We start from the raw sequence: 12661 nt of genomic DNA on the forward strand, positions 1-12661 counted from the left end.
TTTTAAATAAAGACCAAATAGTTCAAAAAAACCAAATAACAATTATTTATATTTTTGTTTTTTATATTCATCTTTCACTTGTTTATTGATTTACTAAATTGTTTTTAATCAATAAATTATTAATTAAATTATAATATATTGGTTTACTAAATTGAATTTTGGTTTTATTATAGCAAAACCGAAATTATTATCCAATAAAAACATATAAATAAAATATTAAATTATAATATATTGTTTTCTAATTTATAAATTTTAATTCATAACTAAACAATTTATATATTTAATTGACTAAAATTTAAGCTACATATATTTTTAAAAAATTTCGTCTCATGAAATCCGAATTGTAAAAATAAAAATCCATCTAAACGGAATTAACAAAAAGAAAAAGCATTGAGTTGACCAGTTTTTTTAGTTCATGAAAACTTCGAATATTTCATTTTTTTTAACCGCCATTCATACAGAGATATTCGCAGCGAAGGGGAGGAGAGCGGGAGAGATTGAAAATGGAGAACACCACCACAACTTCTCCTTCTCCTCCTACGACATCCAATCATGATACCAATGCAAAAGTCTTCGCGAATTCATCGAAAACCAGAGAAGAAGGCGAGCTTTCTGCTTCGGAAAACGACGTACGTCTATAAAACCCTAGAGTATTTCAATGAATTTTTTGTTTGTTAAAGTCCATCATTATTAAAATTGGACGCATACAAATCCGTTGATTTAGATTTTTTTCACTGGATACTTTCATTTAATTTGATTACATCAGAGACGTCGTTGGTTAAATCTTCATATGTTTTTCGTTCTCTAGGTTTTTGGTATCGTTATTCACTGATTCGGTTTCCAGTTTAGTTTTATTCACGAAGGGTTTTTTAGGCGGGGTATGTTTAATATTCTATCCAGTTATAGCAAATATTGCTTGCGCACTTGCTTGATGAGGCGTCAGCTTAGTTGATTTGCTTGGTTGCTTGACGTCATACTTCTGTATGTTATTCATTTAGTATGTTGTCCTTTATAGGTGTAAGTGCAATTAATGTATATCCGACTGAGTTGCTCTGTAGTGGGAAGCCTTTTTGGGGGAACTTACGTGTTCTACCTATAATAGGTAATATGAACTGTTCTCATTCTGATACAATGGAATTCTCCAGGAGTTTGCAGGTTCTCAGTTCCCTGATAGCACCACTCTTCCACGGGTTCCATTGAACAAGGATGCATACATGATAGGGAAGTCTGGTCTGACTAGCAATTCTACATATTCTGGTGTGGCTTTAAAAACTTCTGTTCAATCTAACAATCGTAAAGGTACAGAGAAGAATCGAGTGCCATTTGTGATTAGTTTTTCAGATGATGACAGTGGCAGTGACTCTGAAGAACACATGGAAAACACAATTGAATCTGACGACATGACAAGGGGAGTTATGGAGAATAGAAAATTGCCCATTTCAGTGGGGAACAGGAATCCACAAATTGTGCAAAAGTTTGCCAAAACCAACACCAAAGTACCCAAAAAGTTATCTGTGAGTCGTACATTTCTCTCATCAATGAACAGAGTTAATGGAACCTCATCCAAGAATAATAATGGAAACACATTTCATATCAAGAAATCTAATGCCCCTAGCAAAAACAAAGTAGGCCCAAATGTTCATATCAACAGCAGTAAACTCCAAGACCTAAGGCAGTTGATTGCAATTCGTGAGAATGAGTTAAAGAAAGCTTCAAGTTCTATAAAAAATATGAACCCAAAAGGTACTGTTGTTAGGAGCAGAGATTCCACTGAAGTTATGGAACCAAAGGAGCCTGAAAAGAAGCGTCTTAAAGTTACTGAGCCTCCTACAAACACCCTAATGTCTGTTGACCAACAAAATAGGCCTCTTACAGAGTCAACATTTGTAGCGGACATTTCTGCCCCTGAAAGTGATGGGCCAAAGGGTAGATATGATGGTAGCTATAGTGACAAAGATACAGCACATCCCAGTGTAACACAACAGACAAAAAAAGTGAGAAATCACAACATGCCTTTAACTAATCTTCCATCAGGTTTGAAAGAGAACTTTGAATTGTTTTATACTAATTTTTGTTCATCATCATTAGAGAAGTTATACATCATACTACATGATATCTGTTGGCTGTTTAGGTACTGGTATAATCAGGAATAGCAGGCGACATAACAGGATCACAAATATGGTGGAGTCTTCTACACCATTAGTGGCTAAAACCACTAAAACTTCTCCACATAAACAGGTACACAGAATTTTTTGCAACTAAAACTTCTGTTTATGTAAATAACAATATAGATTCTTAAAGTTTTTATATCAAGAGTAAATGAAAAAATATTATGGCATAACCAATGAAGGCACGTTTGAAGAATCCAACTTTCTGGAATCATTTTGGTCCCACAAACATCTCAGAAACTGCTGACATGGATCTCAAATCACTACTTGAGATTGAAGAACAACAAGATAAGGAACTAGATGAAGCTCAAGAACACCGTAGAAAATGTGAAATTGAAGAAAGAAATGCCCTAAAAGCATATCGAAAAGCCCAAAGGGCATTAGCTGAAGCCAATACTAAATGTTCCTATCTTTACCATAAACGCGAATTATTTTCAGCTAATCTTCGGTCTCATGTCATGGAAGACTCAACCATGTTCTGGTCAAACTCAAACATGCCAGTGCCACGTCAGCACACTGGACCAAAGTTGATTACTACCGAATCTTGTGGTGAACCTGATACTAGCACTTCAGATGAGCCTCAAGAAGAAGAAGAAGAAGATAAAACAAACGATGTTTGTTCTTCACTTCATGATGATGATGATGATGATGATGATGATGATGATGATGAACAGACATCTGCATTTGAGCTTAAAGCTGCTGATTCCAGTCTAGATGAAGGAACGTGTAGTGAAAGGAGTCAAAGGACTAAAAATGAAAATTTAATATCCGTGGTGGACCCCACTGAGGATTCATTGCTTCTAGAAGCAACTTTGAGGTCTCAACTGTTTGCTAGGTTAGGCAATAGAATTCCCAAGAAAATGGAATCTGTTCAGAGTCAAAACATGGAGGTTGCTGTTGAAAGAGAAGATGGGGAAATAATGGAAGCTTCCGGAAACTTCTATGGATCTTTGACTGATCCGATTCTCAGGAGTGCTTTCAGTCATGTAAAGTTTGAAAAAACAGACGAGTTGAAAGTTGTTGATGAAGAGGTTTGTGGGGCCCAACACCAACACCAACACCAACACCAACAGCCTACTGATATTACTGATTTTATTTCCAATTCAAAGTTGGACATTCATATTGGTGAAATTGGTTCTTATTCCAACAATTTACCAATCAACCCCTCATGGCCTCTTTGCATGTTTGAGCTACGAGGTAAATGCAACAATGATGAGTGTCCATGGCAACATCTTAAAGATTATTCATCCAATGGTATGAAACTATGAAACTATGAAATATGAATCATGATCATATGATATAACTTTTTTTTTTTGTGTTATGTAATTTGAATATTGTATTGTTGTGTTATGTGTGCAGATGGTGAAGGTGGATTAGCATTGAAGAGTGGAAATGGTTGTGTTCCTTTGGCTCCACCTACTTACCTTGTGTGTTTAGACAGTTTGAAAGCTGAGTCACATCCTTATAAGTATCTTTTAGCTCAAACTGTTGAACAACGTTGGCAGAAGTATTTCAGTGCTTCATTGGTTGTTTCAACTTCATTCCTTGTAGATTTGCACTCAGATGAACCATATCTTCATGGCCCCGAAACACGCATTGAAGTCCATGGAGGTTGGAATAGGCAATCATCATATTTCCATACTCAAAATCTCAAAGAGGGTCTGCCAGATCAGCATATGGATGACACTGATCAACCACTTGAAATGGCTCTTCTTAAACTCACTAGAGATGTCAACAAACAGAAGGGACGTAGAGAGGTATTTCATCTTTCATCTCTCTTATACTTATATCTTTCTTATATTTTTATTACTATATTTTAAAATGAAAATATACAGGCTCTTATAGTCCTGGCTCGAGCCCTTGAGGAACATCCTACATCTGTACTTCTATGGATTGTCTATTTGCACATTTACTATAGCAATCAGAAGTCAATTGGAAAAGATGACTTATTTCACTATGCTGTAAGTACCTAAATTGATTCTTTTTTTTTTTTTTTTATATATATATAAAACAAAGGTATTGATTTTGGTTTTCAGATCGAGCACAATGACTCATCATATGAGCTATGGCTGATGTTCATCAATAGCCGGGAAAAACTTGATGACAGATTACACGGGTACAACACTGCCATGTCAGCACTAAGTCGTCATGCATCTGTTCTAAATTTCAATAGTGCGTGCATCTTGGATCTTTTTTTACAAATGATAAATTGTTTAGTTTCTTCCGGAAAAGTCAACAACGCAATCCGAAAAGTATACAATCTCATACCCTCAACAAAAAATCCATCCGATTTCAATATCCAATCACACCTAACAACCTCTGACAAATCTGTCCTATGGATCTGTTCCATATACTTGATCATGTACAAAAAACTGCCCGAAACCATACTCCAGCAATTCGAATGCCCGAAAGAGCTGCCCGGACTTCAATGGCATTCTGTCAATTTAACCCCTGATGAAAAACAGCAAGTAGTTGCCCTAATGGAACTCATCAGTGACTCTCTAACTCTCGAAGAATCCCATTCCCATTTTTTTGCCCTTAATCACATCCGATGTACAGCTGTACTTGAAGGTTTTGAATCTACCAAGAATCTGCTGAACAAGTATTTACAGTTATACCCTTCGAGAATGGAACTCATTCTTTTATCGATACGGGTCAACGAGTTTGACTCGGTCAATGTCGACTCAGCTTTCGAACACGCTTTAACGAATTGGGCCGGGAAACCTGGCGTACAGTGTATTTGGAACCAATATGCCGAAAACGCCCTTCGGAATGAAAAAACCGATTTTGCAAAAGAGTTAATGGAACGATGGGTTTTGATTAGTTCTAGCCAGAGTGACGTTGTGTTTGGACTTCTCAACCTCTCACTTCATAAACAGTTACAAAACGAACACACAGAAGCCCAAATTGCAATCCAACAAGCCTTAGAAGTTGCCTCTGTTAAAGACTATATCCATTGTGTCAGTGAGCACGCGATGTTTTTTCAAAAAAACGGATTCGATTTGAGCAAACCGGTCGGTTTCTTGACCCGGTTGAACCGATATGTAACCGATTCACGTGCCACACGCCCTCACGAGCCACTCTCGAGAAGCTTCATCAAAACCATCAAAAACCCTAAAATCCAAAAACTCATGAACAATCTTTTGAGTCCGGTTTCTTCCGATTTCTCGTTAATGAACACGGTTCTCGAATCGTGTTTTGGCCCGTGTCTTGTCCCGTTTGAAGTTTCTGAAAAAGCAGCGGAATTTGTGGATTTTGTGGAAGGTTTGATGGAGTTGAGGCCCGGGAATTATGAGCTGGCACTTTCTCTGTGTAAGATGCTTACACAATCAGGTGCTAGTAGTATCGGTATCAGTAACAGTAACAGTAACAGTAACAGTAACAGTGTTTGTTTTTGGGCGGGGTCGGTGTTGATGAATTGTCTGTTTCAGGCGGTTCCAGTGGCACCGGAGTCCGTGTGGGTGGAGGCAGGGGGTGTGTTAGGGAAGATGTTGGAGTTTAAGTCGATTTTGGAGAGTTTTCATAAAAGGGCGATATCGGTATACCCGTATTCGTTGAAACTGTGGAAATCGTACCTTGGGTTATTATGTGGTAATGAGGCAAATGCAGTGATTGAGATGGCTAGGGAAAAGGGGATAAACCTTTGATTTTAGGTTTGATAGGAAGAAAGTAACAAGGTATAGAAAAGTATACTACTAAAGATAGGAATAGGAAATTAGGAATAGAAATAGAATAGAAATAGAAATAGAAATAGAAAGGCAATGTTTGCAAATGGCTATACAGTTTGTTGTGTTTTGATAATGTGATTTGGCTTTTGTGTTTTTTGAGGCTGTTATTGTTTTGTGGATTGTTTTTCTTGTTCAAGAAAAAAAATAAAAAAAATTCTTTTGTGCTTTTTCTTGGTGGAAACTGGAATGTATCAATATCAGTATTAGTATCTCCCTATCTAATAAACAAAACCAAAAGTCCACGTGTACATTCTAAACTACTGAATCATGCCAAAAGTTAAATACCAATAATACCCCTTCTTTCTTTCACCTACATATCTATTTTGATAATGATAAAAATAACGTTCTGTTTTGTTTCAATTTTTACTCGGTGAGCTGTACATATCAACTCAAAATTCATTACATACCCGATTAATACCATCTTATTGTGGTATCCGATTTCGTATTTAAGGAATGATATCAATTGCATTTAATTTTCTTTATTACCTCAATTTGATCATATTATGCTCAATATACACTTCAATTATATGATATGAATCGTTCCTTTACAACATCGTCTTTCCAACGATTTGCATCATCACAGTCCATGTGATGCTTTACAGCATCGTGTTTCCAAGGATCAAATCATCACAGTCAAAAATTTTCTGTTCAATCAAAGAGTTCAATCCAATCGGTAATTTTATAAAACAAACATACTTTCAAATTGTTTGTTTATTTTTTGTTTCTTCTTCTGTTGTTTTTTTCTCATCACTTTCTGGTTCTCAATGTGTATGCATGTGTGTGACTGCTTAACTATTTATGGTCATGTGTATATGTATTTAGTTTCTTGATTTCTTGATATACCCCTACCCCTGCATGTGTTTATCTTTTGTTTCTTCTTGTGCTGTTATTTCTGTTTAATATTAACCATCATGTTGATCTAAATCGTTCCTTTACAACATCGTCTTTCCAACGATTTGCATCATCACAGTCCAGGTGATCCTTTACAACATCGTGTCTTATTGAACTTTTACATATAAATCCCAATAAGTTCCAGTTGGTATGTGGCTTATTGCAAGCTACAGTCTTTTTTTTAGGTTTGAACTTTTGCTCCTCAAAATTGTAGAAATATACCTAACCACTACATCAATTATTTTTTTTACATTATAGTAATGCTTTTGTAAATGAAATTGTTTCTGTAAACTATTTTGATATGCATATTCTTTTTTCGATGGATGTCTTTTAAGGGCTGAACATGTATATTTTTTTTTCATCTATTAATGTTTTTTTTAAGGTTTTGAGTTTACCATCGAGGACTTAATGTAAAAGAAAAGATAAGAAACAATATGTCTTACATATAGATATCATCTCATTTGAACTTTTATAAGTAGTTTTTTTTCAAATAAATACTAACAATGATTTTTAGACAATCTTTACTTGATTTATTTTCTAAAGATGATTAGGCCCATTGTTTTGTTAATAGGGGGTTTTGAAGTAACCCTTGGAAACAATTATACTTTAAGACTTTGCAGCTAATAATCAATGTGATTGTAACTTCAGTTGGTTTGGATCTGATAGGCATAGCTAGCCTTGGTGGGGAATGATAAGAAGAAGAAATGTGGCCATGTACAAAGTCAAGGTAACGTTTTATATATTTCAAGTAAATATGATTTTTGTTACATCTGATGGAATAGAAACGAATAGCATAAATTTGTAAATATGTTAAAACACCAATAAATAAAAGTAAGTTTCTATTGTTGCAATAGCAACGTACTTTCATTTGATTGATGTTTTATAGCATTCTACTTAAAAATATGGATTCTTTTTGAAGCAATAAAGTATTGGACTAAACAATAAAGAACGGTTTTAATGATCCAACCCCATGTTTATTGCTGGTGCAGTGAATTCCACGTAGTCGTTTCCGACATTCTCATATAGTTATGATTGGGTTTTAATATGGTTTTTTGGGAGCTGAATACTTTGATGAACTTTTTTCAACTTTTTTAGGTAGTTGAAGTTGTAGTAGTTAATTTGATTTATGATAACCGGTGGAATTGATGAGGCTGGTAAGAAAAAAATGAAAGGGATTATGTTACAAAAAAATTAAGTTTAATGTTAATGGGTGCATTGCCAATAGAAGGGAAAACTCGACAAGTTAGCCACTTGAAGCTTATCTTGACGAAAATGATTAGGAAGAACCATCTAAATAAGATTATGGTGATGAAGATAGAGAAAAAGCTTTGATGCAGTCATGCAGATGAATCAGGATGGTTTGAAGGATCTACAAGTTCTTGATAAATGGATATTAACCTGATGAAAATACATGAAAAACAATTGTTATTTGCAAAGAATTTTCCGGTACTAAGTTGATATCTCCATTTGTAGAGAGTCATTCATGATGCATCAAATAAGTACATTCTTTTTGTAATTTATGGATTATGACTTTTATAATTTGCTTGAGAAATTAGTATAAAATATCATCTTTTTGAAATATATTTTTAACATATTATTTTTTATTCTTTTTCCCTTAACATAGGTTCCAACCTCAGGGTCCCCATGTTCATCCTCAATGCAGTATATGATTGTTGGCCAGTAATTGTTTACCTTGGAGGACAGGTGGATTAGTAGTCTAGACTCTAGATTCCATGTGGCATGCTTGATGGGATTTCACTTATTAGATTTAACTACTTAGTCATCAACTTTTTAAAAGTACCATTTCCCTTTGGACTAAATCTAAAGCACATACAAGATTTATTATCACTAATAGTGAAATAAAATGCATGATGTTGAAAACAATGTTTTATACTTTGAAAAGTTTGGCTAATTCTAACATTTTACTTTCAAAGTACAGTCAGTTAATAGCAACGTAACTAATTCTAGCACAATACATTGCTATATTAGACATTATTTGAAATTAAAAATAATTAAATTAGGAGTACGGGATAAAAGTAAGATGCTATATTACACAACAAAATGAAATAATATTGTTTTTTTTAGAGCTAAATGCGAAAAATAGCAACGTACTTTCATTTTGTTATCTAATATAACATCTTACTTTAATTTTTAATTAAATTAAAACAATTTTTACTATTAGAATAGTAGATTGGTTGTGTAGGAGAACAAAAACCATTAAGTAATAGTATTTTAATAACGTGATGTCTAATAAATTATTTTACTTTTATAGATTGTTACTTTCATTTTTATAGAACAAATGATGTTACTTTCATTTCAATGTCTGAGAGTTGGGTCTGTTATTAAAATTTTAATTTATAATCTAAATTTTTTTGATTTCATATATATATATATATATATATATATATATATATATATATATATATATATATATATATATATATATATATATATGAGTTTTTTTTGTTTATTCCTTTATACCAAGTAACTTACATTTTCTTTTAATATTTTGAGTAGTCAACATTTGTATTATATGGTTTTTTTTCAATCTTTTTTTAGTATTCAATTTGATTCTACAACATGATAATAGAAAATTAAATGTCAATGATACAATATCAAATTAAAATGATGATGACAAAGTTAAGATCAACACATCAAACTTTGTATGCAAATAAATGATGGCTATGTGTGTATGGCTGGTGCATATCATTTTAGTTAAACTGAAGTTTAAATTTATTGCAACTTTTCAAGTCTTGACCCTTTTATCCTCGGTACCCTATCAATGAGTTTGTGGGTTATTTGGTTGTTGATGTTGCTTCTATGATGTTTTTGTTGGTTTTTAAAAGATTCCTCTAACATTCTATTAGTGGATTGATGTATGAAAACCTTATACTTTTTTGGTCCACGTCTTTACCATTTTGCCCTTAGTGCAGTTTTGTTGAACTTTATTAAGTTATACATTTTATTTTACCACATCACAATTTTATCATTAATCAACAAAACGAACTTTGTTTATATATTCAAAACATATTTAATAAGATTTATCAACTTAATTTACTATTCATATCTCCGATGATGCTGTCTAATTCTATTTAAATTGGCATATGTTTCAATTTTTTATTTCAATTCTATTCATATTTGCATCCATTTCAAGTTTAGTATTTCAATTTCCTTAAATTTATCTAATGTTTGAAATGCTACTCACAAGTTTTTATAAACCAAGTACTTTTTATTTTTCAGTTTGAAACATTAACATGGGCAGTGGCGATTCTAACATTTTCTTTTGTTAGGGGCACGTTTGAATTTTTTCAAAAACATAAAGGGAATTTTTGATTTTTTCCAAAAATTTAAAGGGCCTTATATGTAAAAAATTTAGTCATCGGGGGCATGTGCCCCCACTTTTATACATTTGCATCCACCACCAACATGGACTTTTATACTATTTGAAACAATATACAATATTTTTGTTTATGCCAATACAAAATAAGAACACCTACTCTGCTCAAAATAGAAAAATAAGAAAATTAAGGAAATTATAATTAGATAAAAAGAAAATTACAATATAACAACATCATTATCATTATTTATTGTGTTTTTTTACTCTATTTAAATTTATATTGTATTGTATAAAATCATAATTTTATCAAATGTCTATACATACAAAACATATATCGGTATTCACAACACTGTATATATATTAATTTTAACTAATCATTATAAAATTATAGACAAAACTTATCTCTTTGTAATTTAATAATTTTTTATAAAATTTTGATTTTGTTATCGTTTTAAATTATCAACAGTGTTTTTCTTTTTTACCCGTTGTTTGCACGGGTTTTAACTAGTATGATAATATTTGTACAACTTTTATGTTGGTGTTAAAATTGATTATTTTTAATCAAAAATGTAAAAAAACAACATTTGGTCAAATGCAATGATTTAAAAAATATTTCTTACACGTGTGACGTGACAATACAAACTTTATCGTAATGGAAAAGCAAAACTCTGAAAGTGAAAGAGGGATAGAGGAAAAAAAAGTTTGGGTGACAAAATGAAAAAAATAAAAAAGAGGGCCCAACCGGGTTCGAACCGGTGACCTCTTGATCTGCAGTCAAATGCTCTACCACTGAGCTATGGACCCTTGTTGATTGTAGTGGTTATATAATAATTATATTAAATACATCTTATTTTTAATAATTTGATTTATTGTAGATAGTTAACATGCTTTTTAATGAAATTACTTTTTCAAAACTTGTGAGTTTTGTGTAAAGTACATTGCAGTATTTTTTTTAAACAAAGGAAATGTTGACTCAATAAAACCACAATGGTTTATGCAAATCATTTCATTATATGTGCGTTATTAGTAATTGTAATCATTGGAATTGTCGGTTTACTATGACTAGTTGATGGACTTCAATCTCATTTCCTTCAAGGACTCAAATACTTGTTGACGTGTCAAACTGTCGACCCTTTTGTAAACATATCTAGTTATCCACTAGATGATTTACTTTTTAAAAGGTATCCTTCAAGGCTTCAAGTAATGTTAAAAGCTTTAATTTATGAAAGTGACTTGACAAATGCAACAAAGAACCAATTACTTTAACATATTTAGATGCAAGAATGTATTCACACGATTTTTTTTTTCTTTTAAATTAGGAGAGGGTCATAATATCATAAAGATATTAAAAGCTTCATACAAATATAATGAGACTGAGTAAAAAAAAAGCCAGTGTTGTTTTTAATCAACTTAAAACCCAAAATAATATCAGTAGGATCATACGCGATGATGATTTCAATTTTCACATCATTTATGACATGTAAGGTGTTGTTTGTTTTTTTGAAGCCAAAATGTCTGCAGTCTGCGGACCATATCTGCAAGTGTAACACCCGAAATCAGAAAGGTCAAGAAAGGAAAGGAAAAACCCTAAGTTAAAGAGGGTTGACTCGTCGAGTACAGGGAGGAACTCGGCAAGTCGGAGCGGGATCCGGGTGTAAAGCAAGTGACCGACTCGGCGAGTCGGCAAGTGGACTCGGCGAGTCAGGTCTGGGTTGGGAAACCCTAATTTCGGGACTTGGTACCCTATTTAAGCATCTTAATCTCTTCCCTAGGGCTCATTTGCGGCCCTATAGTCCAGAACCAGAAACCCTAAGCCTCCATTGTTGCTCAATCAAGCTTTCTTGCCAATTTGGGTGATTTGAAGGAAGAAGGAGGAAGGCACACATTGGGGATTCAAGAATTGGCAGTAGATCCAGAGTTTGTGAGGTCTTCCAGAGCTTTTGAAGGTAATGAGTCGCTACCTTCCCTCTTTTACATATAGATCAACCTTTATCATGGGATTTGGGGCTTTTAGGACAAGTTTCTGAACCATTTCGAGTTAGAAGCCCAGATCCGAAGTTGCTACTTCAGATCTATGTGTATCTTGGCCTAAAGAATCATAAAGCATCAGTCTATGGGTTGATTGTTGAGCCCCTTTGTCTCAAACCCTAGTTTATAGTGATTTGAGCCTAGATCTCGTTAGCTACACGTAAAGTTTGCCACTTTACGTAAGGAATAGGCTTTAGAAGAGTGGATCTACAGTTTGGAGTCCATGCATGACTCAAAAGTCCTCTGCATGTATGTAGATCTGTATGGACTCGGCGGGTCCTTCGAGTGGACTCGGCGAGTAGCATGAAGATGAGGAGGAACTCGATGAGTGGGATGAACAACTCGTCGAGTCGGATGAAGTTAAGCATGAACTCGGCGAGTTGGAAGAACAACTCGACGAGTTGGTTGAAGATTGCCTTGGACTCGACGAGTCTATTAGTGGACTCGGCGAGTCAGGTCGCGAAACCCCAATCCCTTCGAGTTGAGTTTCGAATCAGTGAGTCGGGTGG

The 12661-nt window shown here is 33.7% G+C and overlaps 1 protein-coding gene and 1 non-coding gene across 2 annotated transcripts; one reads left to right on the plus strand and one right to left on the minus strand.

The window, feature by feature from the left end:
* Window positions 1–433: 433 nt before the first annotated feature.
* Window positions 434–6063, plus strand: LOC111885189 (uncharacterized). Its single transcript, XM_023881468.2, has 7 exons — window positions 434–629; window positions 1146–2034; window positions 2132–2238; window positions 2351–3422; window positions 3528–3925; window positions 4004–4129; window positions 4205–6063. The coding sequence occupies exons 1-7, from the start codon at window positions 504–506 to the stop codon at window positions 5813–5815; spliced, it is 4329 nt and encodes a 1442-aa protein (XP_023737236.1). The 5' UTR covers window positions 434–503; the 3' UTR covers window positions 5816–6063.
* A 4793-nt stretch (window positions 6064–10856) lies between these two features.
* TRNAC-GCA (transfer RNA cysteine (anticodon GCA)) lies at window positions 10857–10928 on the minus strand. The gene has a single exon. It is a non-coding gene; the product is annotated as a tRNA-Cys (tRNA).
* Window positions 10929–12661: the final 1733 nt, after the last annotated feature.

This window comes from Lactuca sativa, chromosome 9 (assembly GCF_002870075.4).
Source record: "Lactuca sativa cultivar Salinas chromosome 9, Lsat_Salinas_v11, whole genome shotgun sequence".
Lineage (NCBI taxonomy): Eukaryota > Viridiplantae > Streptophyta > Magnoliopsida > Asterales > Asteraceae > Lactuca > Lactuca sativa.

Coding starts and splice junctions, on each gene's coding strand:
- LOC111885189 (XM_023881468.2), top strand. CDS start 504: ATGGAGAACACCACCACAACTTCTCCTTCTCCTCCTACGACATCCAAT. Junction 2,239..2,350: donor AAACTTCTCCACATAAACAG/GTACACAGAATT, acceptor TAACCAATGAAG/GCACGTTTGAAGAATCCAAC. Junction 3,423..3,527: donor TAAAGATTATTCATCCAATG/GTATGAAACTAT, acceptor TTATGTGTGCAG/ATGGTGAAGGTGGATTAGCA.